The 27,442-nt window shown below is 34.0% G+C and overlaps 2 protein-coding genes across 3 annotated transcripts in view; both read right to left on the bottom strand.

Moving 5' to 3' along the window:
• LOC118192356 (PTB domain-containing engulfment adapter protein 1-like) overlaps positions 1-4,844 on the bottom strand; it is a 77,003-nt gene extending 72,159 nt beyond the window's left edge. Inside the window, exon 1 of one of the 2 annotated variants that reach the window (XM_035363302.2) lies at positions 4,674-4,844. The gene's annotated coding sequence lies outside the window, so the exon portion shown is untranslated. The remainder of the gene's footprint in view (positions 1-4,673) is intronic. The other variant, XM_035363301.2, reaches the window with a different exon arrangement.
• Positions 4,845-19,559: 14,715 nt separating this feature from the next.
• Positions 19,560-26,439, bottom strand: LOC146997591 (uncharacterized). The gene is made up of 2 exons (XM_085815131.1): positions 24,541-26,439; positions 19,560-21,862 (listed from the first exon to the last, which is right to left on the bottom strand). The coding sequence occupies exons 1-2, from the start codon at positions 24,961-24,963 to the stop codon at positions 21,233-21,235; spliced, it is 1,053 nt and encodes a 350-aa protein (XP_085671257.1). The 5' UTR covers positions 24,964-26,439; the 3' UTR covers positions 19,560-21,232.
• Between the last annotated feature and the right edge of the window lie 1,003 nt (positions 26,440-27,442).

Below are 27,442 nucleotides of genomic sequence, written 5' to 3'. Positions count from 1 at the left end.
TGCATTTGTTAACACTCTATTTTCTATTACACAGCGCCAAATATTCCTCTAGCGGTGACTTTCGGAACTAATTTTTGTTTTCGTGGAATCCTTCGTCCCCCGTCTTGTTTAATCTTCTTACAAAATGTGGCATCATTCTCGCAAATAGATCGCGCTACAGAACACTGTGAGCACTGTCAGTTTAATTATGGCCCCCCGGTACATATGAGAAGTAAAATGTGAACATCACAATATTCCTGATACCAAATTTGCATTTAAAAATAAGGATCATAATAATAAAGAAGAACCAAAAAGTCATACTTGAATTTGTTTTGAGAATTGTTATCACAATTTACTTCAGAATTCAAAGATTCTCTTAATTTGATTCACTCTTCTTGTATAAAATTTTAAAAAATTATTTGATTCTGTCATTAAATAAAAATGAAATCTGCAAATAGGCTGCTGTAAAATTTTAATATCCCAGTATGGCACAAGCTCCCCGCAGATCAATTATATTGCCAACATTTCATTTTTATTGCATTTATTTTCTAAATAATTATGAAGGAAACAAAATATTATGAAAAACTAAGCAATCTACTGAGAAATACAATTTACTAAAGAGTGTACATTAGCATAATTAAATCACTACATTGTCTACTTTCAAAAATGGATGTGATATAGATACTCTTGACAATGAACAATTTCAGTTTTTAAAAGTTGCTAAGAATAACAGCTCGACATACTTGCTTGATTTGAACTGGTTTTGTAATAAACATATAAAAAAATTATTTTCTTACATAAGATGCAATAAATTATAAGTTTATAAAGTGACTAAGTTTCTTCGAATAAAATCTGATATAAAACCTTCATCACAAAACTATGAATAAGGAATACCATATTTCGTCATATGTTTTCCCCTCTAGCTTTTTTAGTGCTAAGTTCCGAAAATTTAAAAAACATTCAGGTAACTTTCCCCTTCTTCAGTGATTCACAGAACCAAGCTTCCATAAACTTTTAAAATGGATTTGTTCACATACTGGTTGTTTTCATCTTACTACAAACATTCGCAAACTACCTGCTAATGTTATGCTGAACCTTTGACTTCTAACTGTTGAACTTTACCTGAACACAAACTGACATTCAATCTACTGTTTTGCCAAGTTGACTGCACATTTACTTTTTTTAATTATTTATGGATGATAGGAGGCTTAAAGTGTTGATCTATGTGGAATGTTTTGGTTTGAGATGTGTGCCATGCAGATATGCAGAAACGGAGCTAAATTGCTCAGCGTACAAATGTATGCTAATTTATGCTTTAATCAAAGAATAAGGACATTGTAGACTGTCCTGCTTGGTACAGCAAAATCGATGCCAGACATTGGCTCAGCTGACCGACTAATACAATGCAGGTTCAAGTGAAAGTGTTTTGGAACAAACAGTTCAGCAGAAACTGTTGGGACTGTGCAACAGACATCCTACTTGTGTGCCTCAATTGACTAAGCTTTATATTCAACTATGCCTACAAAGAGCCCGGGAGCAACAAGACGAGACCATGGATAAGTGGAAGAGAGTGACCTAGTCAAAAGAATCATGATTTCTCATGCATCACATCGATTGTCGTGTCAGGATATGGTATCTTCCAAGCAAACAGTTGCTCCACCCCTTTACGGCAGGTCATACACAGCCTGGTGGTGGCGGTATTATTATTTGGAGGAAGTTCTTATTCACGGCTCTAGAACCATTAGTTGTGGTAGAACAGACCATGAACACTGTGGACTATCTGAACATAACTGCAGAGCATCTACATCCCTATATGGCATGTATCTTCCCAACTGGAAATGCAATCTTCCATCAGGACTGCATTGTATGTCACAAGGGTCAAATTGTGTTGGAGTGGTTTGAAAAGCATAAGAATTAATTCCAATTAGTGTCCTGGCTACCTAATTTGCTGGATCTTAAATATTAGAGCCTATTTGGGATATCATGCAGCAGCTCAGAGCTCAAACTATATTGGAAGACACCCCCACGTCTGAATATCTGGACTTTGCATGACTACTGCTTAAATATTTGGTACAGCCTGTCTCCACTCATCTACCAATAACTTGTGCTATCCATGCGAAGGCAAGTTGCAGCTCTTTTGAAGGCCAAAGGTCGTGCAGCGTGTTATTGAGTAGATGGTCATAATGTTTTGGCTCTTCAGTGTATATATAAATGTTAATGAAGTGCTCAATGAGTTAGGCCAAACTCGAAGTTAAGTCGACGCAAATGCATGTTCGGTGAAGGCTTCGGTTATTTACTTCAAAAATATTCCTATCATATATGTTTAACACTCTCAGAAAACTCGTACCTCGTTCACTGCTTAGCAACGAGAAAAAATTAAATCTCATATATTTGGTCAGTCATTCTGCAGCTGCATGCCACTTACAAAAATTGCTCCAACTTGCAAGCAGTTAGCAGTCAAAGGGTTAAATAGATGACAAATTTAAATTACAGTATCTTTTTTTCAAAATTTCTTCATTTTCAGAATGAGATAGCACTACTATTACACTATGGCCATCATGTATTATTATTCATTAACTATTCTTTAATGGGTAGTTTTTCTGCAAAAATCTGTAGTGCACATGAAGTATATTACTTTCACAGTTTTTCAGCCTCCTGCACAAAATTTCCCAGTGAGTGTGGATACAAAGCAAAAAGCAAAGAATTTCTGCATAAACATAAAATACTCAACGTCAATGTTCAATTCAATGTTCTTTTTAAAGTTTTCTTTCTAGCAACACTAAATTACAATCATTCAGCAAATCCTTACACTTCATTACATAATGTTTCAGGAACTGCATTTCTAAAAAATATTAAAAAAGTTCATAAAGAAAAAATTAGACTAGTACAAACAGTAAAGAAAAAAATAATTAGAATAGCAGAAATACTAAATTAATAATAGGACTGTCAACACAAAAGTATTAACAAAACATAAACTAATGGCTATCTTCTTAATAATGGTCCTCCAGTCCTCATTAGGGCTGGCTACAGGATAAATGATCAAGGAGACCTTACTGGCATAACTAATCTTAACTGTTTTTAGCACTTTTATTCTTTTAATGACAAGTAAAATTGCAATATAACTGATATATATGTAAATTATTTCAAACATGAAAAAGTTTTCGGATATCTATTTGTTCAAATAATGTCAAAATTTGTAAATACGTTTATCATATAAATTCTTTTACAATTTAAAAATCATACCTAAAAATTATAATAGACACATTTAAGAAAATCATGCACAGGATATCGTTATGCTAGTAGCATTTTTAATTACAAATTAAACAGAATTACAAATTTAAGAATCCATTTCTCATTGAAATATTTTTCATTCAAAGAATATTTTTCTCTCTATAAAGGATTATGCAATACAAGCAAAAAAACATCTATATAAATGAAATAGACATTAGTTCCCATTATAACAACAAAAATTTAATATAAATAAAAATTTAGTATAGTATAAATCAATAAACATTTATATTATTAAAGTCAAAGATCATCTGTTTCTCCAAAACACTTCAGGCTACTTTATAATACCCATAAAACTACTACTTTACAATATTCATAAAAATTTATTTTAAAGTGAAATACACAATAAAATCATCTGTTTCTTCATTGAGGCATTGTTTCTTCATTGACAATTCAGGTTACTTTGTCAGGCCAAGAATGCCCAAAATTATGAATTTTAATTGCACAGATTAAAACTGCATTTGATAAAATCTTAAAACAACATTATAGAGGATTTACATTTCATATTAAAAAATTTAAGTGAAATGTTGGATGACATTACGAAGAACAAAACTAACAATTTAACATGTGCCACAAAAGTTTAGCATCTTCTGAGTTGATGCAACAGAAAATGCATTTTCAAAATATATAAAAATACACTAAATCTAACCTTTTCTTTATCAATGCCATAAATTATTATATTTTCGGTGCTACTTTGGTACAAATAGTTTCAATAATTTTTGTCCTCAAATGTTTTCATACATCTTTGAAAAAATATATATATTAACTATTCATTAAGGTTTACCCACTTTTTGACCGATTTTCATAAAAAAATTAACTGTACTATTTTTTTTTTTTTTAACTTTCATGAATTTCATTTGGGCACGTATATAATATAGGTGCAAAATTAATTTTAACCAGAAAATTCTGACAAGCATTCAAAACTCGTCACTATCATACGACGACTGAAATAGATTTCTAACTTGGTAAATACTTATTTAAATTGTTCAAATCACTTTAAAAATACTACATACATTCCGAAATACTGCATCGAATTGATGTTATCACGTCGGAAAAACTAATGCCGCTTAATAGCATTTCCCTTATTTCAAGGCATTAGTTTTAAAACCAACAGAACAACATGTTGAAAACACGCATAAAATTCTGCACAGGAAGTAAAAAAATTGGTAAACGTTTTTTTAACTAATTTCGAAGAAATAATTTTACTGATACAAAACTCATGAATATATTAACTTTTATATCAGCACATAAATGCGTAAAATTGCACCAAGAATAACGATTAATTTAAAAGAAATACAAGCAATGGATTTAAAAGTGTCAAGCATAAAGGAGTAAGATTATATTAAAATCATTATAAACGCTATGACACAATTTTATAATAAATAAGAACAAATTATAAAACTTACATAACATACCTTGATTTGAAAAGTAAATTACTATTAGAAAATGAATACTATCTTTAATTTAAAATACAGACATTTGAATTATTATGGGGGCGTTCTATTGATAAATAATCATCCGGATCAAAACACGTTTCTGTTTTGTGTACCAGTCGGTGAAAGGTCTAACTAAGATATGGCAGCTCACATTCAGTCTACTTGGCGGTGCAAATTCTTCTCTTTGTCGCCAACTTGATCGGAATACGGAAAATTTCACAGTTGGAAAAGTCTAGCAAATTAGCAATTCAACGCATACTTTTTGTCCGAACGCAAATGAAAATTTTCACTGATACTGCCATACTTCTCTCAACAGTGAATTTATTGAAATAAGCTGCATTCTATGGCTAAAATAAAAATTGACTGCAATAGGAAACAAAAAAATGCCACCAAAAACGCAATAAATTGCCAAAGTAGGAATCTTAAAAGAATAAGTGTAAGTTTTGTTGAGTAATTTTATTACTGCTATATTTAATCAGAGCATAGAGAGCAGAATAAACATGAGTACGTCTATATAAACAAAAGGTATCTGACGAAAATAAAGCCTCTGTTTAATATATATAGTTTTTTTTTTTTTTTAAACTTAAAGGTTAAATCTTTTTCGAAATCGACGAAAGCTATTCATTTTTTGGCCAAACGCTAAAAGACTGTATTGAAAACCACAATATTTAATTATTATAACGCATGCATGCGTGTGTATGTGTGTGTGTGTGTGTGTGTATTTAATTATGGCAAAGCACACTAGGGCTATCTGCCTAAGGGGAGGGATGCCTTTCGTGGAGGACTTTCTAAGGGAAACTGGCTCGTATACACGTTACACATGGGGAAAACCACGAAAACGCCCATGCAGCCAGCCCGTTCGCGGGACGCATGCATGCAGAATCAAAGGGATATTTCAATTTGTCGGTGAAACAATTTTGTTATTAAACAAAAACGATTAAAAGCACATGTTTAATACTAATAATTAAAAAAAAAAGAACTTTGTTATTGGGATACAAAATGATTCAAAACACGTACCTAAGACAAATTTAAAAAAATAATTTTGTTATTATGACACGAAATAAATCAAAGATCAATATTTATTTAGAGAAAGAATTTTGTTATTATGGCGCAAAATCAAGGAGGTTAGAATAGAAGGAGGGAAGGTTCAACTCAAACGGTGAAGCTTGGCGGCCATATTCCTGTTATCACTGTGACTTGTGCAAGGAAGTCTGTAATTGCAATATTTTTTTTTTTTTTTTTTCTTTTCTTTTTGAAGCATGTCAGCTTGTGTTGTATATGGATGCACAAACAGATTTTCGAAAAAGATTCCTGGGATTACTTTTCACGCGTAAGTATTGATTTTCTTTTTTTATGTAATTTGATAACTATGGTAAAAAATATCACAATGTCATGTTGTTTTCTTTCCAGATGTGAAAAAAAGGACTTAATAATAATCAAAATATGTTAAATACATTTTAATGTTTCTGTTTATAGCTGACATCTTTGTTTCTTAACATACAATGATGTATGCTAGGATTTAAACTGTATAATTTGAACGTTTTAGGTAATTCGTTTGATAATTTTCATGAAAAGTAAGACACCAATTGTTACTATTTTTATGAATTGTAAAGGTGTTAAATAAAGTAATGCTTTTCTTTATGTATTAATTATAATTCATTTTAAAGGTTTTTGAACTGTTAAGAATATAATTTGTGCATTTGATCAAGATAACAAAAACTAAAATAACTGCGCATCAACTAAAATAACTGAATTCACATAATTCTGTTTTATTTTATTAATATTTTTTTCTTGTTATAAGTACGTTGGTCGTGGAAGGAATCTATTTAAAACTTTCATTTTAAAAAATGCAACCTGTGACTATTTTTTTAGATAATTATCTGCTATTAATTTCAGGTTAAATATATTTTAAATGATTCTTTAATAAATTACAATATTGTGAATAAATCAGAAATATCACTTCTTAAAGGAAAAACTGGAAAGTGCACCCAACAGGTTGCTAATAAAACCTAAACAAATTTTTGAAATATGCAGAAACATTATTTTTAAAGGCTTTAATGTTATGAACATGCATTTAGATTTCGACCTAGTTATTAATGATTTTCTGTACTTAGTAAATTACGGATATTATCTTTATAACTTTAAAACAAAAAACTAACAGTAGCGAAGTATTTCATTATGAATTTTACATATTTTTAGTGGAAAACACATGCACGGAACAGCTTAAAAAACACGTACGTTTCATTGCCGTAATGCAATGTTTTGAAGTTACAAACATGGACGCCTCTTGTTCGCTGGAGTTTCATTCCCCGATAGTGGAGGAAACTGCGAACCCTCCCTCCTTCTATTCTAACCTCCTTGCGCAAAATGATCCAAACTATATGAGACTAAAATTTAAAGGAGGAGTCCTAAGACTAAAATTTAAAGGAGGAATTTTGTTATTATAATGCGAAATGAATTGAAGTACATGTCTAAGACTAATATTTAAAGAAAGAATTTTGTTGTTATGATGCAAAGTGAATCAAAGTACACGAGTAAGACTAACAGTATTTAAAGAAATAATTTTGTTGTTATGATGCAGAATGAATCATAGTACGCGTGTAAGACCAATATTTAAAGAAAGAATTTTGTCATTTTGATGTGAAATGAATCGAAGTACACATGTAAGACTAATATTTAAGAAAGAATTTTGTTAATATGATGCGAAATGAACCAAAGAAAAAGTCTAAGATTAATGCTTAAGGAAATTATTTTATTATGAAACGAAATGATTGAAAGTACATGTTTAAGACAAAGATTTAAAGAAAGAAATTTATTATTAAACTAAGCTTTCATTCAAGGTTCGTACTTAATGGCATTAGAATATTAATATATTCCTTTCAGTAATGAATCTGAAAAATTAAATATGTTTTAAATGTCAAATGCCAATGTTTTGAGAACTGTCAATGTATAATGTTGAGAGCAAAATTTATAATAATAAAAACAGTAAAAATTTATATTTCAAAAAACGTTCTGTGGTCAAAATTTAAATAAATGAAGCTTTTCAGTCATGTTTAAATTCCATTGAATGTATATAGGGTACTTTAGTGAGACTTCTGGCAGCTTGATCTTATCCTCCAGATAACACCAGACAACTGAAACAGATGCTTCCTGAGTAATGAGAACTCTTACACCAAGAACTTTTAGATAATCTGGTACTGAGTATCAACATGCTGCGCAGCGCAACCACTGCAGTTAGGGGAGGTCTTACTAAGGCTATTTTGTTTGTTGTTCTCCCTCTTGGCCAGACAGTTTTTTGTACCAACGTCATTCTGACAATAAAATTTTTTTCTCTTCAATCCGTACTGTACGCGTCCTAGAATTAAATCATGTCTACATATTTTAATAACAATAAACCAGCCGCGTGATTTCATATAAAAATGTACTCTACCTCTGTTTAGAAAAAGACTGATTGCAATTTTAAAATTCCACCTCGTACGCGCTGCCGAACAGCAATGAAGTTCAGCGAAAAAAGCAACTTGCAAGGTGCAAAAATTAGCATTTTCAGAGTTTTTAGTTAAAATCTTAGCTTTATGTTGGCTTGTTTATGTTGCTGCTTTTTTTTTTTTTTTTTTTTGGCTTTTGTTTCAGGTTTATGTTGGCTTGACTAATTTCAGGTTTATCTTAGGCTTGACTTATTTCTTTACTGGAAAGCCTCTCTGTAAACGATATTTAGAGTGAATATTTTAGACCAACTGAATAGCAAATGGCCTTGCTTCTTAGTGTCTTTCAAAAAAAAAATATTTCTCATAGATGAACATCTTGAAAAACCTACGTAAAGTCTTCTGCGACTGAAAAATGGTTGCGGTAAGTAAATTTCACGATTTTTTTTTTTTTTTTTTTTTTTTAAGTCCAAAGGGATTTGAATTCCGAAGGACTATTAGTTTCGTTTTGGCATTTTGCGTCGGACTCATAAATGTCGGTTCACTTTTCAAACTGTTGCCACAAAATGTTAGAGTCCTGCATTATATTTGAAGAAATTAAATAATGAAAAATCTGCATAAATGTATGTATATTTCTCGTATTGTGATAAAACAACGGTACATAGAGTCATCGAATTTTGAATAACGTAATCCTCCAACGAATATGAGCATGTGGAAGACCAAATTTGAAATTTGAAATTTGTTTTATGATCGATTTCTTATTTTTTAAAACTTTGACGAATTTTTGATTAACAAACTCAAGGATTTCAAAGCGAGCAATGGCAACGTTGTGCAGAAAAAACATTTTTATCTCCAGCGCGTGAGTCTCTGTATCGGAAATTCTAAAGATATGCTCGTTTTAAAACTATTTTGCGATATTGCTGTTGCACTGGATCTTATGGTTTAAGTGCGAGGAACATGATATTTAATAAAGAAAGGTAACACACAAAATGTTAAAAAACGCCCCTTTGGACGTAATTTAAAATCTGAAACATTTCAGATTTTTTTTTTTTTTTTTTTTTTTTTTCCCAGACCAGGAAACATAAACTTTTAACACTTCAGGTTAATATGATCGGTGTCTTGATTTAAATATAATCTAATAAAGAAACTTTTTCGCAATATCAATAAAAGAATTAACGTAGCACTAACATATCGTGTTTATTATCCCAACCTGAAACAAAAAGTTGCCAACAGCAGGTATTTATTTAAAATGCTGGCATTAAAAAAAATTTCGACACACAGTACGTCACATGCAATTGCGTGCTTTCTTCAACGTCAGAATATAACCTATATAATTATAACAATATGTTTAACATTTTACAATCCTAATTTTATTTCGTATTTTGTAAAACTTAGAAATTTTTGATTAACAAACTCTACGATTTGAAAGAGAGCAGCGGCAACACTTTTCAATGTAAAGCATTTTTATCTACAGGGAGCACTACTATTGCCACTCGGAAAAATTGAGTGCGAAAATTGGCGTTTCCAGAGTTTTTAATTAAAATATCAGCTAATTAAAGTCGTACCCGAGATAAGAATGGCCGAAATGGCTTATATATAATATAAATATTACAGAATTATTATTTATGTATATTTCGATAAATATTTAATAAGTGAAATCCAAAATTTATTTAAAATATTTTTTATTTTGCTGATAAAATATCTTCATTTTGATTAAAAAAGAAAAATAGGCCCTGTCGGTTGTCTTTAAATTGCTGATTCGGCTCACATGATATGTGAGTTTGAGAGCACTGGCCTATAATATGCTTGGATGTGTACTAATATCTGCGAAGTCTAACAGATTGGATCAGGAAGAACACTGTCAAGAATAAGATAGTAGTTTAAGGAACATATGCTGTTATCCAAATATAATGTGCGTCACAATTTACGAAACGGACGTATTTATTCCAAATATACACAATATAAAATCATATACATATCATATACATGCAGTTTAAAATAATATGCTTGGTGTATGCCTGAAGTCCATTATTGGAGCCATCTTCCTTGATATTCCCAAGACTTTCGACCGTGTCTGGCTGGAGGGCCTAATGCACAAATTAATAATCCTGGCCTTCCGAAATTACATCACACGCATCACCTATTCTTATCTTATGGATAGATACTTCGTTGTTCGTGTCAACAAAATACTTTCAAACACTCCAGACCTATACAGACTTGTGTATCACAGGGGGCCGTTCTTGGCACTCTTTAACATTTACACGGACGACATACCACACAAAAGACACATCACTCTTGCAATGCATTCAGATGACACTGCAATTTTGTCGCAAAATGCATCTGAAGGATCAGTCATTCAATCATTACAAACTCACATCCAAGCATTGGAGATCTGGCTGCAACCCTGTAAAGTTAAAATCAACGTGGAAAAGTCTGATGCCATCCTATTTAACAGAAAAAGAAATATTGATGATAGCCTACATGTATATGTGTACCGCAATAATCCTCCTCCCTGGATTAAGCAGGCCCGTTACCTAGGCGTTACTCTTGATCACTGTCTCACATGTAGTGATCATATTACACAGATTTTAACAAAGTTCTGAGAGCGTCAACGTACGCTTGCCCCCTAATTGCACGGAACAACTTTCTCTCAGCTGATAATAAACTACTTATTTACAAGACGATGTTGAGTCCCATACCTACCCATGACACTCCTATCTGTGGATATGCATGTAAAACCTCTTTGAAAAAGCAACAAATTGTGCAAAATGTTATTCTTCATCAGGCGGTTGGTTTTCGCTTGTTAATTAGGAGCTTGGGAAACGAGCGAGAATTCAAAATTCTAGAAAGCCACAGTTATATGGTTAAACTAGCTGTTTCATTTCTAGTAAAATATCCAGAGTACAAAATTTTTCTATTCCTTTGCCTAATTAGGATTATAACAGATCTGTAAATCGTAAACGATCGCTTGCGATCCTCGAGGACCTGAATTAATGCTTCCTTGCCTTTATTATGCTTTTCTGCGCTCTTTGTTTTATGTTCAATTATGATATATATATGCATTCTGCTTATATATATATATATATACATTGGGTTTCCGAATTCGACCGAGAAGTTTTTTTCTGTTCGACCGGAGTGCTCCTGATCCTCGCATTTGTTTTACCACTCTTTTCAGGTTCATTCTCCTCTCGATGTCTATTTTTGCGACTTTCACAGACTAAACGTGGTTTGCGACCCCATGTTCTATGGCGATTTTCATCCTCTTGATGCCTACTATCACCCCTCTGAATATATTGGTCGAATTCGAGAACACCCTGTACACGTAGTTATAAATAGTCATGTAACACTGCCTCTTTCATGTGTTCTGTTGTATCCTATGTTTGACGTAATTAATGCTGTAAAAGTATATATATATATACACACACACAGATATGTCCTTATATATGTACACGTATGTCCTTATATGTAGCTATGTAATGTGGTTTGCTCTATACGTTTGTTTTACTTATGGCTGTCTGCTACTTATGGTCTTTTTTTTTTTTTTTTTTTTTTTTTTTTGTGTGTGTGTGTGTGTGTGTGTGTGAACTACATGTTATGTATTACTGGCATTTCTTTTCTCTGGTTGACAAACGCTTGTCGCACTATAAATACCTCCTGCAACTCCACAATTTTTCTTCTACCTAATCTGGCTGGTAGTAGCATAGTTCAGCAAATCATCTGTATCCGTCGGTCTTTACTATGCATCATTATCTGTTTGAGTTTCTTTTTCTGAGTTCCACTCCCTCCGTGGATCCTGGACTGTTACTTAATATAATAATTGCTTATCTTGTGTGGTTCAATACCTCCTACCACTGATGTAAATTTAGAAACAAAGAATTATTCGAAAGTCGCTTAACTCCATATACTGAGATAGATATAGCACGCAGGAATCCAACAACAGCGAAATGCTTTCTCCTGATCCGAGGTATTCCTGAACCTAAGTATTATGACTGTTAAGTTTTCACTCAATTTTGATGGAGAATACTTCGGGGGGCGAGGATTTCCCATCCCACTTCCCGTACTACCAAATTTTCGAGAGGGCATTCGGCTTGCCATGTATTTTGAGTACCCCCTGCCGCACAGAATTTATACGCTTAAAACTTCGATGTCTTTTCCGGGATTTGAACCTCAGGTCATCAGTATGACAGCGTCACTAACTATTGCAACGGCTGGGCGTCCTCATACATCTGTCAGAAAATTCGGTTCACCAGCGGCCGAGCGAGAAAGTAGCTGAACACTGATATTTCGACCCGCGTTCGATTCCAGAAGAATGGGCATGGGTGGTTTCGTGGATTTCGCATTTTCGTTTTTCTTTCGAGTTGCATGGGAGTTTTGGTGTATTTTTCCACGTGTAACGTGGATACGACCCAGTTTGTCTCGGAAAGCGCTGTGCGAAGGCATCCCTCCTCTTAGGCAGATAGTCCTCGCGTGCCTTGACGTAATCAAATAAACAAAACAAAACCAGACCTGTCAAAAAAATAAAATGGAAGGTTGCTTGTATTTCCATCATTTGGTATCCACAAGCCTCTTACTGTTAGTTTTGAAAAGACCTACTTGCGGCTGAGTGGTAAAGGCGCTAAGCACTAGTAGTTCGATCTGGGTACGAATCCTGCTGAACGAGCTGACTGTATAAGTGGTTTTCTTAGTTTACCCTAAGTAAAGCAGATACGAGCCAATTTCAGTCAGAAAGTCCTCCATGAAGACATCCCGTTCCTCAGGCAGATGACCCTTGTGTGTTTTGCCATAATCAAATAAACCAAACCAATCCTAATTTTGGAAAGCGATAAGATGCCAGTATTTTTTTTCCTTCGAATTCATGTATCTTGATTTCAATGCTCAGTGTTCCACTGATACACAGCGTATTAAAGCATGAAATACTATTATTACATTTGATGTCATGTGTCGCATCACCGAAATAAATCTACTTTCATCAAGATGTTTCTCCAAATGTCATCTATTCAAGAACTCGAAGAATCCTAAACTCTCAAATGTTTTATGAGTACTTATTAAGCTAAACTTTAAGAGCACCGATGTTATAAAGTGTAACTTTTATGTTGCACTCTTTCCGGAAATCGCATAATATAGTGATTCTACAGCTGAAAACGAAATTTATTTTTATTATCAAAAATTATCAAATTTATTCATATTTTGTTTATCAAACACTTTCATTTGACGCCTTTAAAATGAAAGTGATGTTAAGTGGCTATTTCATAAAATCATAACGAAAGGATATATTATCGTTGTACTGTTACAAAATTAAAATGCTATTAAGGGAATACAAATGCATTCTGTCAGTAAAGATAATTTTGATTCAAAGATTAACAAACTTTTAACATTTGGTTGATTATCTTCCGAACTGACCGACAGAAATACAATATGAACATAGGTTGATATAATACCAAGAGAGAAAAAAAAAAAAAAAAAAAAAAAAATGCACCATATAACAGATGAGTAGCGCAGGCAGAGAGAGCCGGACCAGGGAAACATTTTTTGGGGCGGCATTTTTCGCGTGAAATAGCGGTTAGTCATGTGAATCGTCCAGGCACGTAAAGAATAAGATCTGAATTGCATATCGAATTAAAATGAAGGAAAAAAGCAGTTTCTGCTCGAGGTACAATATTCGAAGAAATCACCACGAGATTTCAACAGCTACATTCCCTTGTTATACCTTTTTTATTTCGTCAAAACCTTTGAATGAAAATTAACGAATATTGACTAAATTATGATTACAGCTATATTCGGAGAATTCCTCATTAAAGAAGAAATATTTCAAGAGTTTTATTTCCGTTATTGCTAGAAAAAACGAAAGAAGAACTTGGAAGGGCTGTTTTCTTGAATTTTTCGAGGTTATTCTAAAATATAATCTCCAGAACAAAGTTCCAAATACTGTAATACTATTGCAACCTTCCTCACAACCGCTATAAGCGCTGCCGATTGTGAGAAGAGTTTTCTAAATAAAAATTATTTAGAAAGTGTTATAAAAATATAAAATTTATTCTGCATTTAAGAAATATTTCTATACTGGCTACATTATAGGAAGTGGAGCAGTCAAATAGACATCTCGTCGACGAATTTGAGAACAAAAAACAAGCAAAATGGTAATATAATTTTAAAATACTGAAATTACATTTTTATTCAAAAATAAAACAGAGTTTAAATTTAGTTTCCTGTAAGTCATTCTGACAATTTTTTAGTTATTTATTTGTATATCAAGAGGAGGGTCAAATTCAGGGACCACTCCAAGCGGCAAATGCCTCGGGCGGCAAAAGCCCTAGCTACGCCACTGTAGCAGATGTGATACACATGCATGCTCATAAGGCTTATCGACGCAGAAAAGTCTATAAAGTAAACTGCAAGATCGAATAACAAAGGAAAGCTAATAAGAAATATGGTCTCCTTTAACCGCATTGGTCAGCCAGATCTCCAGCCTAAACCCAGAATATTTTTGGAATACTCTTGAGAAGGCAGTTGCAACATGCAGAACCCTCCATGAGCTGAGGAGATCTTTGCGTCAAAAGTACGAATCATTGCCACAGGGACTAAGAACTTGTATCATTTCCATCACGATGTCGCTTCTTTTTAGTTGCAGAGAAATGGAGAATGCGATTCACTGACCAACAGTGTCGTGCAACACAGGATTTGTATGTTTCGTTTTTTTTCCCCAACATATGGCTCTTGTTCTTTAGAGAGAAATTTTAAATCTGTCTCAGTTTGATCAATGTAAATTAAACCACATTAGCGATGAATCTTGTATATCAAGAGTTCATGTTAAGTATGTTTAATTCATTCCAGGAGTTCATATTAAGCTCGTTACCATATAAATCATATTCATATTAACCATGTTTAAAACTTTGAAATTGGTCTGCAAATTTATGAAAGTTACGCCTTGCCTCAGTACCTCCAATAAACATTATTCGACATGTTTTTTTTTTTAACAAAGAACACCTACTGTTTGCGTTACTTTCATTTGAAGATAAGAAAGCCCGTTCAACTTTGTAAAGGGTACACCGAAGTTGGAGGAAGCATCAGTGGGTTACCATTCTCTTCAAAGAGGAATCCCTATTAACCCTAATCATTGATCGATGTATCTCCTCGAAAGAGAATCAAGGACTCGGTACCTATTCTTCAACATCCCGAAAAGGGACTAACTTGGCAGCGGATGTTTGATAGTTTGGGGAAGCATTATATTTGACGCCCATAAAACCTGCATGTCTTTGACAGAGACTCTGGATTCTGTGAGATATAGGGAAGAAATCTTAAAGAACTTCATTTGCTTTTTCAAAGGTGCAGCTGGACAGTTCATTTTTATGGACGACAGCACTGGATACTACCAGATAGACTGGTTGCCCGATTCCTTACATTTGAAAAATGAAAATATATACCATCATTTTACAAAAAATATTCGATGTTTTTAGACATATCATGAATTAAATGCATTTTTATTTAAATCAATCAGGTTATTTTTTGTCGGATTGCATTTTGTCAAATGGAAAGTGAAGCAACGCGAAATCGTGTTTCGAGACTAATCGCCCTTTTGAGTTAACAAATAAAAGCATCTTTTATTGGGCTTAAGAGGGAGAAGAAGGATATACCAGAATTTTTATTATTTGTATATTAGCAAATATCAAGTTTTTTTTTAAACAAAGTTTTACGTTTGTTAAATATTGAATCTCTGACTTGCATATTAAGAAGGAAACGCAATAAATAGTCAAGGATTTTAAAAAAAAAAAAAAAACTGCGCCTAAACGCAGAGAAAATTTCATTTTGCGGTTTTATAAATGTACAAATACACCTTTTGAAGGAGAATGTGTAAATTTGTTTTTGCAATTTAAATCGGCAGGAGAACCCGTTCATTATTTTCGAGGAATGTACCCGGTAATATATAAAACTCGGCATTTTAAAGACTCCTTGGCATTTTTTAGGCAAAGTACGAATTATAAGCATGTAAGATTCTCACTAGTGTATTTCTCAGTTACTGTAGAAAGTGACGAGTCTTAAGAACTAGTTAGCGAATAATCGCTTAAGTTCGTGTAACAAGAAACAACAAAATGGAAGGGTAACTAACCCTTTATTATTCCAATAAGATTTAACAAAACTCCGTCGTGGAGTGTACAATCAAAGCCGACACTTGGGCTTGAACTTAAAGAGACTAAAAATTAAACTAAAACTAACTAAAGAAATATAGCCGAAGCTATCAAGATTCTAAACGAGTTGGCCCCTTAACTCTATTCGACTCTAAGCTTATCAAGGGCCTGAGTACGGCCGAGTGTAATAACAGCTTGAGACAGAGAGTAGCCAAAAGGCAGACGCGCGTAAATCAGAAACTCTGAGTAGACTTCGCGGTTTAAATACCGCTCCTCCTCATTAAGTATTCAGAATGATTCCAAAACTACGTTCTGGCCGGAAGCAGTAAGCTGAAGTTAAGAATTGGACAGGAAAGGAACTTAAACTTAACTATTAATAAAGTTAACATAATCCTTACAAGGATTAATTATATTTTCCTTAGACATTGCATATAAAACCCAGGCATTCTAAATGACAAATGCTATTTAGGCAAAGTATGAAAAAAGGTCACTATAAGGCCATTATTTAAAAGATGTGCAGTCCTCAAAAATAACAAAAAAAATTATGCTATTTTCAAAAAATAATGAAAGCATTCTTTAATATTCTTAAAATGAAAGCATTCATAAATCGCATTCTTTCATTATTTTTTGAAAAAAAAATGTTATTTTCAAAAAATAATGAAAGAATGCGATTCAAAAATTTTTATTCAAAATAACGTAATGTAAAATTAAATTTGTACAATATAAAATGTATGCCTTTCTTGTTAAAGAAAACAGTGCATGAAAATATATGGAAAACGAAATGAAAATATTAAATATATGGATTACGTATGAATGTATTAAATTTATGAATCTTCGAAATAAATCGGAGATGTGTTTCATACTTTGCCTGTTTGTCATTTGGAATTCTATATGGAATGCCTAGGCTATTTATGAAATGTTAATCGTTTCCTACATTGCTGGCCAGTTTTTGGCATTCTATAAAATGCCTAGGTATTCTATAGAATGTCCGCTTTCGTACATCGCCGATAACATATAGATACGAATTCTTTGTTTATACAATGCCACAAAATTTTTTCTTTCGAATTTTAACTATAAACAAGAAATCACGGAAATTGAATTACGAGTTTGAGGAAAAAGGCGTGTTAACATACTTAGCAAATCATTTATGACGAGACAGATGTTAAAGATGTTTTGTTGGTTGAAAATCTTATAAGACTCACCTTTTCTCTTGACCTGGAAAATAAAGTAGGCATATCCATTGTGAAGTACGTCAAAAATGACATGAATGTAATGCATCTCTGTATATTTCACGTACAAATGAGTTGTGCCGACATTAAAAAGGGAATGCTATAAAACATAAATCATGTTGTTCTTTCTTTACACTTTTTTGCGTGATTTAACATTTCGTTGAAGCTTTCTGCAGAATTTATGATTCATTTTTACTGCGTTATACCTCTGTTGCTAGTAAATTATACAGGAATAAATCAAAGATTTTATGCATATCAGGCACCGCTTAATGTGATCGCGGTTCATGTTATAATTTGGATTATTATTATCGAATTGTCAAAGGCCTACACTTTTCTGTACGAAACTGTGGAAAATACATCGCTTGTTGGAATCAACAAGTTGTTTAATATGATTAAAGTATTATAGAATTAATTTTCTAAACTGAAGTAAAGTCTCCAAATAAAAAAATAAATTTGCCAAATAAGGTCAAAATAGAGGATAAAAATTGAGCAATTTTTATCCTCTATTTGACCTATAGATATATAGATATATAGATATATCGCCTCTATAGATATATCGCCATGTGACGGGTAATGTTACCAAACAGCTTGGTTTCGATTTCAGTCAATCATTTAAAATCAGGAGAAAGATCTGCCTTAGCTTGACGTAGACTTTGAACAACCCTATCGAATTTGATCACGATCAGATACGAGCTTTAACTTCTTCAGAAGCAATGAAATTTCTGCAGTATTTTTTTACTTGAAAATATCCACGATAAACTAAATTTGCTTTTTCGCTTAGCTTAAAATTTTACACTGGCATGTTCTCCTCCAGTGAAGTCTGCCCTCCGAATATTAAAACTAAGAGCATTGGTCAAATAATTTCAGACACGTTATGGGCAGTTCATGAATAAACTTCTGCATTAAAGACATTATGAACAGTTCATAAACTAACATTTGCAGTTTCCTACTTAAAAACTGCGAAAATACTTATCTATATCTTTCCGATATTTTTAAATTAAATTAGTTGAATTTCACTGTTATTTTGAAGGACAATTTTTCTCTTCGTTTAATGTTATCAAAATAGTGGTAGACAAAATGTCATCACATTATTAAGCGGGGCCTACTGTGTAGTTCAGTTGAGTTCCTTAACAACATCCTTAGAACTGCAGATAGTGACATCATAAAAAGCAAATCACAAACAAAAATTTTCTGCACAGCCGGAAAGCAGTTTTCTTCCGAAACATACGTTAATCGCCTAAAAAATAAATATTAAATTGTTTTTCTTTGTGTATGTATTCGCAAGGAAATTAAAATTTACAATTTATTTACTTTTGTTTATTTTATATACATTGGTGCCTACAAAAGTCTTTATTCAACCTTTGTTTTCGGAACCTTTGGTCGTAAATATATACTTCCTATCACAAAAATGTTTTAAATGCCTCAAAATTTCGTGTTTTAGCATTTTTAAATCTAAAGAAATCAATATTGTAAAAATTAAGAAAACATCTTCTTATAGGTTAATTCGGCCCCCATATTTTTATATAGGAATATTTTGTACTCGATATAAAAAATAAAACCCAAAACATGTGACTCCCGTACAACAAAAACCAATTGAGATATTTGATATTAAAATCGAAAATCATACTCAGGAGCCATGCAAAACTGAAAACTGAAATGTTTGCATGTTACTAAAAGTAAAATCTCGTTTAAAAAAATAATAAAATTAAAAAAAAAGAGATAGTGATACTAAGAGATTTAGTGACGAGTATTTCTTTCGTAGATTATTGTGTAAAATATTGATCAATATTAATATTTTCAGAATGCATATCTCTTTCACGGAATCTTATTGCATTCATGCTCCAGAAAAATTCTGGCAGGTTTCGGTATTAGTACTTAGTCAACGTGTAATATTATTTGCATTAATCAGAAATGAAAAAATATTTGGGTTCTAATGAATTTTTTGTACTATTACCAGATTATGATTCTGAGTGTAAGGTCCCTCACTTGAAATTCTAAGTTAATGTTGGAAGTGAGGAACCTAGGAACTGATAAGCGAATAATCTCTAGAGTTCGAAGACAGGAAACAACAAGAGAGAAGGGTAAATAACCCTTTATTATTTCTATAAGATTTCACAAAACTCCGCCTGGGAGTGAACAAATAAAGTCCGCACTTTGGACTTGAAATTAAAATACTAAGAATTAAACTAAAACTAAGATTAACTAAGTATAGCCAAAGCTATCAAGGTACAATAAGAGTTGGCCCCTTAACCTATTCTACTACGAAGCTTAGCAAGGGTCTAAGTACGGCCGAGCGTATAACAGCTTTGAGAGAGAGAGCGGCCAAAAAGGCAGACGCGCGTAGTTCAGAAACTCTGATTCTATCTCTGTCTCAGTAAGTAACTTCGTGGTTTAAATACCGCTCCTTCTCATTAAACATTCAGCAAATTCCAAAACTACGTTCTGGCCGGAAGTAGTAAGTTGAAGTTAAGAATTTGACAGGAAAGGAACTTTAACTTAAAATTTAACTGTTAATAAAATTAAAATAATCCTTACATAGCTTCCGACCAGACTTTAAATACTCGAAAAATAAGGTTTCAAAACGACCTTGTTTAAGACTTTAAAGTCTGAAAACTTACATTAACTACACTCTTCCAACTTTTACATTAACTAAATGACTTTAAAGTTTCGTTTTTAGGGCCAACTTTACAACAATTCTAAAAGCATGTTGTAGACTACAGCTAGGAAAAATAAAAATGTACAATACATTCTTTCTGGACATTATATCTTGACATAAATCTTCTTCCTACATACTCTTTATTCAGCTAGACTTATTTCAGGTCTTGATCCTTCAGGAAAAATAAAAATTTACAATACATTCTTTCTGGACATTATATCTTGACATAAATCTTCTTCCTACATACTCTTTATTCAGCTAGACTTATTTCAGGTCTTGATCCTTCCATATCTGGAAGGAAATGTCATTAGTAATGCATTTTTACAAAACTTTACTTTAAATCCTAGCTTTACGATTTTAATTCATTATTTGGCCCTTATGCACTTTCATTCATCTACAGATTTATTTCACCCATGCTCTCCAGCAAATGTACTGAAATGTACTTAGGGTATTCTATGTTGTGTTACCGCGAACAAACTACCGCTACACAACACCTAACTTTGATAAATTTGACATACTAGACCTGCCAAGACTCCCTACACGAAAACTGTTTCCTACTGTAGTAAGCAAAAGCTTATATTTTACTTTTAAACGTGTTAACTGGAGAGCCTAACATTAAACACATATATATCAATATTACATTCTTCCTAACTCCCATACACAGAAATAAAAATTTATTTTCTATGTCCTTTTAATCTTTACGATATTTCAACACAAAGATCAAACATTTATACATGAACATAAACATTTAAATATTTACACATCACTTTTGAATTCATTTTACATCAACAGTCATAGTTGCTTAATTACACTTTATCAAAATTTACACGAAATCTTAACTTTACGTTAACATATTATAGCATTCCAATAGTCTTCCGACTAAACTTATTCAGAATTTACTTCTCGCAACTTGCGAGTTCTCAACAAAAAGTATTTAACGCTAGTAGCTTCTCGCTAAATTACTAACATAAAAATCTATGCTTACGAACATTTACAAAATATCGCTATCTGCGATTTAAGTTTTCTAAACAGATTTAGCAACTTATAACAATATGATATAATTTGAACTTCAAAGAAAAATTAGCAAAGAAATTTTCACTTATCTTTTTCTGTACTCCTGCATCCTGTCTTTACAGAATTGATCAAATGTAGAAAACCTGATAACCTCCACTCTTCTTCTCGATGTTCGATGTTCCGCTCCATTCAGTTCCAGTGCTTTCCTTTTCTGTCCTTTATATAGGGGACTCTTCCGGGCAGGTTGTGGATTCTGGAATGCCAATTTTTTTTTTGACTCCGGTGGGGTTCTCCGTCCTTCAGGGTCTTTGAAACTTCTCTTGGCCCTTCTAACTTGTTGCTCCGGCACGGTTGTGTCTACAGGCCTTTTCTGGCTTTTCGGTCTCCACGCTGGTCCTCCTTGGGTCTGCCTTGTAGTTGTTGATGCTGGAAACTGTGGTTTACGTCTACTTTTAATTCGTCGTTGAATTTTCTCCTTTCCTGGAACCTTGTCAGCAGACCTCCCTCGTGTGGTCGATGGCACTTGAGTTTTTGCAGCATCCTGGGTTCTGGCTCGTTGATCTGTCGGTGCTAATTTCCTCCTTTTTTGTGCGCTTGTAGCCTTAGTGGTATGGGTTTCCCTGGTCGAATTTCGTTGGCTCTGCTTTCTTTTTTGCGTTGGGGGACTCGAGCTGTACTCCTGAGCTGGCGGGCTTCTCTCCTTACTTCCAGAATCCTGTAATAAATCCTGCAATATTTTAAAGTCAGTGCGGCTGTAATAAGGTTTTAACTGATCGATATTTGCCACCAGTTGTTGGCCATTTTCGGCCTTTAAATAAAACGTGGCTTCTCTTATTCTTTCCACCACGTACGGCCCTTCAAACCTGGGCTCAAACTTCGCCACTCTGTTTTCTGGTGCTGACGATAACGAATATTTCAACTTCAGCACTTTTTGTCCCACTGTATATTCCAATTCCCTTCGATTTCTATCATAATAAATCTTTTGTTTTTGTCTTGCTATATCAGAACTTTTAATAGCTTCGTCAATAAATTTTTGAACGTCTTTTAACTTAAATTCTTCTTGTCGCTGTTGTACAAAGAATAGCTTATCCAACGGCGTTATGATTTTTCTTCCTAAAAATAACTCCTCGGGGGTTTCTGCGTAGTATCGTGCTTTGCGGTTCTCAAGGCAAAACTTAACTCATTGACACAGCTCACCCAGCGGTCATGAAAGTTTTTTACATATCCCCTGATAATTTTTACAATATTCTTATTTACGCGTTCCGCTATATTCGACTGCGGCCTATATGGTACCATTTTTAGATGGCGTATGCCAAGTCCTGTGCACAAATTTTTAAATATACTACTAACAAACTGTTTTCCGTTATCTGATATTACTTTTAGTGGGGCCTCGTATTTTAATATATATTTATTTAAGAAAGAATCTGCTACTATTTTAGCTGAAGCTCGTTTAAGAGGGACTATTTCTACCCATTTTGAAAAATGGTCAACGATTGTTAAAAGATATCTGTTTTTATTTATTTTTGTCCTAGGGTAGGGTCCTAGCAAATCTATTCCAACTATTTCGTTTGGAAAAGTGGTCTTTATGTTTTTTAAATACCCGGCCAGGCTGTAATTAACATCGTTTATTAATTGGCACATATGGCACGACTTAACATACGCCGTAACAACTTTCTGTAACTGTGGAAAATAAACCGCTTCGCGTACCCTCTTTAGTGTTTTTCGTATTCCGAAATGTGCTGCAGAAGGTAGATCGTGTAACTCCTCTAAGATACTTAAACGTAGACTCGCTGGGATTGCTGGTCGGTATTCCGGATTTTCATTAGTTACTTTTGTGTAAAATAACAATTTGTCGATTATTTCATAATGCTGTGCCCTACTGCGGATAGCTGTTAAATCTATATGTTCAAATTTTTCAGGGTCTTCCAAGTATGCGTAGATGTCTTTAAACTCTGGGTCCTTTTTTAATTCTTCGATTATTGTTTCACGGGACTCAATAACTCTTGAGGTGAGCATGGCACACTTGATAGTGTTTCCCTCTTCATCAATTTTTATTCGCGAAAGGGCATCGGCTACCAAGTTTTCCTTTCCCGGAGTATGTTTTATAATTAAGTTGAACTCTTGTAATTTTAAAGTCCAATGTATCAAGCGAGGCGATAAATTTTTTCCTGAATACAAGCGACCCACTGCCGCATGATCTGAGTAGACCGTTATCGATGAACTTCCGAAGTAGACCCGAAACTTCTGGACTGCTAATAATACAGCCAGCGTTTCTCGCTCAGTAGCGGAATAGTTCCTTTGCGTAGCATTCATGGTTTTCGAAAAGAAAGCTATAGGTTGCTCATTTTGGGAGAGCACCGCTCCAACTGCATAATCGGATGCATCCGCTGAAATTTCTAGACCTTGCTCGCCTTCTGGGAATTTAAGGACCGGGGCATTGATTAGGGCATTCTTTAGTTGTTCAAACGCGGTGTTCGCTTCGGCTGTCCAAGAAAATCTACTTTTCTTTCTTTTTAGCACTAGAAGAGGCTCAACTATTTTCGCGAAGTCTTTTATAAACATTCTATAATAGGAACATAAGCCCAAAAATGAAGACAATTTCTTAACCGTATTTGGGGGAGGATAACTTTTAATTGACTTAATTTTTGAATCATCAGTCTCTATTCCCTTAGAGATTTTGTACCCGAGCTATCGTAATTCCTTCGCCGCAAACTTGCATTTTCTTGCACTTATTTTGAAACCGGCCTCGTTAAGTAAAGAAAAAACTTCTTCCAAATGTTTCAAATGTTCCTCTAATGTTTCGCTGGTAACTATGATATCGTCAAGATAAATTACTGTGCTTTTACCTAAAACTGGCTTTAAGACTATGTCCATAGCTTTTTGGAACGTAGCTGGCGCTCCGCTCAAACCAAAGGGCATTCTTAAAAAGGCATAGACGCCTGACTTTGTTATAAACGCGGTCTTCTGGACATCTTCCGGCTTCACGGCTATTTGAAAGTAACCCGACGGGAGGTCTAGGGTTGTCATGAATTTAGTCGAGCGAATGTTTCTGATGATTTCATCAATTATTGGTAGGGGATATGTGGGATATTTTGTTATACTGTTTAACTTACGATAATCATCAACTGCAAACCTATACGCGTCCGGGTGTTCAGGCGGTAGCCCGCTCTTTTTTCTACAAAGGACCACCGGACTTGCGTAAGGGCTCGTGCTTGGTACAATTATTTTATTCTTTAACATAGTTTTTATATGGGTGTCCAAAATTTCTTCTTTTACTTTATCGTATCGGTAAGGTTTTGACCGGACTGGAGGGGCATTCCCTGTGTATATGGAATGACTAACTACCTGACAAAACCCAGGTTTTTCGTTAAACAAAGAATTAAATTTTCTTACCAATTCTTCAATCTTCTTTTCCTCTTCTAACTTCAAATCTTCTAGATTCAATTCCGGCATGGAAACTTCACCTTCTTGTACCGGGTCCATGTGCACCTGAAACGTAGAATTCTGAAAATTAAGATTTGCGCCGGATGCGCGTAAAAAATCGATCCCCAATATTATTGATGTGAGTAAATTTTTCACGACTAAAAAATTAATTTTTAGGACCTCGTTTTTAATCTGAACATGCAGTGCGGTTTTCCCCAAACATGCGCACTGTTTGCCTTGGGCGGCAATTACTTTCGGTCCCGTGGCCTTAAACAGTCTGCAACGACGAAAATGTTTTTTGAAAAAAATTTCCGATAGGAATGAACATTGTGCCCCTGTGTCCAGAAGTGCAGTGGTTGGTACATTATTTACCAAAATCTGTATCTCCGGCATAGCAAGATTTTGTACTACCACTGTATTTACACAAATTTCTGAGAGGTCTTCTGTCCTACTCGGTGACCGTTGCCCCTTCTCGATCACCGGTTTGCGTTTAAAGTCTGATTTTCTGCCGCCTCTTTTCGCTGAATTTTATATCCACCGCCCTTAGATTTATCTGCGCTCTTGCTATTAAACTTTTCACTTTTTCCCGTCTGCCGATATGCCTTGTACTGAACTTGTGGTTTCTTTTGGGGAGTAGTTCTTGAGTACTGGCCAAACGGACTTGCACGCGCTTTCCCTGCGTTTCTTCTACTTTGAAATTTCATTGCAAGCTGGAACAGAATTTCCAACGTTTGCGGATTACGCACTTCGAGAAAATCTTGCGCTGACGGTAGAAGACGCGGTAGAATTAGTTCGATAATTTCTTTATCGGGCTTTTTCCCGTATAATAGATTAAAAATATGTACCTTTCTTAAAATGAACTCTGTCAAATCCTCAAAACCGCCTTGGTATTTACTATACAATTCTGATTCAAGCTTCGCACGATCTTTAACCACTGAAAATGCTTTTATTAATGCAGATTTGAAATTTTCCCAGTTATATAATTCAGATCCTGAGTCCCCCAACAAGAACTTTCCTATACTCTTCTGCCAGCTAAGGGCTTGACCTTTTAAGGCTGTCGTAGCGATGATCACTTTTTGTAGCTGATTCACAGGGTGTAAAGTAAAATGTAGGTCTAGTTGCTCCAAAAATGTCAGGACTGAGCCCTTGCCATCGAAAGTGGCTGTGGGTTTCATGGCTGCATGCAGCGTTTCCACGAGGAATCCAAACCCTTCTACTGGATTCGTGAATGTTGTAGGGACCTGAAAGGTCGGAGGGGGTCAACGTAAACTTCCCGGACTCTAACGACATGGTCCGTTTAGAATTCTTTTCGGGCGCCAATTGTAAGGTCCCTCACTTGAAATTCTAAGTTAATGTTGGAAGTGAGGAACCTAGGAACTGATAAGCAAAGAATCGCTAGAGTTCGAAGACAGGAAACAACAAGAGAGAAGGGTAAATAACCCTTTATTATTTCTATAAGATTTCACAAAACTCCGCCTGGGAGTGAACAAATAAAGTCCGCACTTTGGACTTGAACTTAAAAGACTAAGAATTAAACTAAAACTAAGATTAACTAAGCCAAAGCTGTCAAGGTACAATGAGAGTTGGCCCCTTAACCTATTCTACTACGAAGCTTAGCAAGGGTCTGAGTACGGCCGAGCGTATAACAGCTTTGAGAGAGAGAGCGGCCAAAAAAGCAGACGCGCGTAGTTCAGAAACTTTGTTTCTCTCTCTGTCTCGGTAAGTAACTTCGTGGTTTAAATACCGCTTCTTTTCATTAAATATTCAGCAAATTCCAAAACTACGTTCTGGCCGGAAGTAGTAAGTTGAAGTTAAGAATTTGACAGGAAAGGAACTTTAGCTCAAAATCTAACTGTTAATACAATTAAAATAATCCTTATGAGACAATTAAACTTCATAGATTATTAGTAACGTATTGTTACAAATTTTACGTACACATTAATAAGTTTAGTGACATTGTATGTAAATTGTAGATCTCTTACATGAAAGGCGTTACAACGCGAAACATTGTCGGCAAATTAAATCCATTTAACATTAAGTAAATGGATAGCTTGCAAAATTGGCCAGATAGCACTAAGCTGGCGATGCGATGGTTTCAGTGACTAATATTGTCGCCAAATTTGACGAAAAGTTTCCAAAAGTCCTAATGCTTGGCCACTATTTGACCACATTTTCCTCTTATCCCTGTGTAATTAATTACAACTGGTTCTATTCCTGTGTAACTGTCACTGTGGACTGCATTTCGAGAAATAAAATCTATTGGAAATATCTCTGGGGAATGGAAGAAAACTATACATGACATCAAAAAAGAGAGCATCAGTTTTCAGTTTTATCTCGGAAGTTCATAGTATTAAGAGATCATCTTGCGAGGTTTCGCTTTTTGATGCTTCTTGAATTGCCTTGTGTTGAACGTTCTTAGTAGTTTGAAGTGGTAACTACTTATTGTGCTCTTTCATACTGAGAAGAGAGTATAAGTGATGCTGTATAAATGTTTTTGTGTGGAAAGTTCCACAACTATGAAGTGTTTTCGGAAAAGAAATTTCATCAAGCTTTCATCGGTTCTGTGCGCATTGAAATCATTACGAATCCGTATGCACGTAACAGAAGACTGAAACTTTCGAATGAAAACTTATGAATTATTTGTAAAAAAATTATTTAGGTAAAGCAGATATAATGAAATTATAAATTAAAGCATTATTAAATCGCAAAAGAATATCATTAAATGACATTTTACGGGAAAAATTCAATCTCTCATTATTCTATTTGTTAACTGTTAAGTAGTTAGGGAGTAAAGTAGGTAAAAGGTTTCCTACTCGTTGACCATAACACTTAAAATTTTCTAACAACAGTAATATACTAGTATCAATAAAAT

The sequence above is a fragment of the Stegodyphus dumicola genome, chromosome 4 (assembly GCF_044657685.1).
Source record: "Stegodyphus dumicola isolate Sdum_Otavi_A_Nest chromosome 4, ASM4465768v1".
Classification (NCBI taxonomy): domain Eukaryota; kingdom Metazoa; phylum Arthropoda; class Arachnida; order Araneae; family Eresidae; genus Stegodyphus; species Stegodyphus dumicola.
This window is presented reverse-complemented; position numbering and strand designations above follow the sequence as displayed.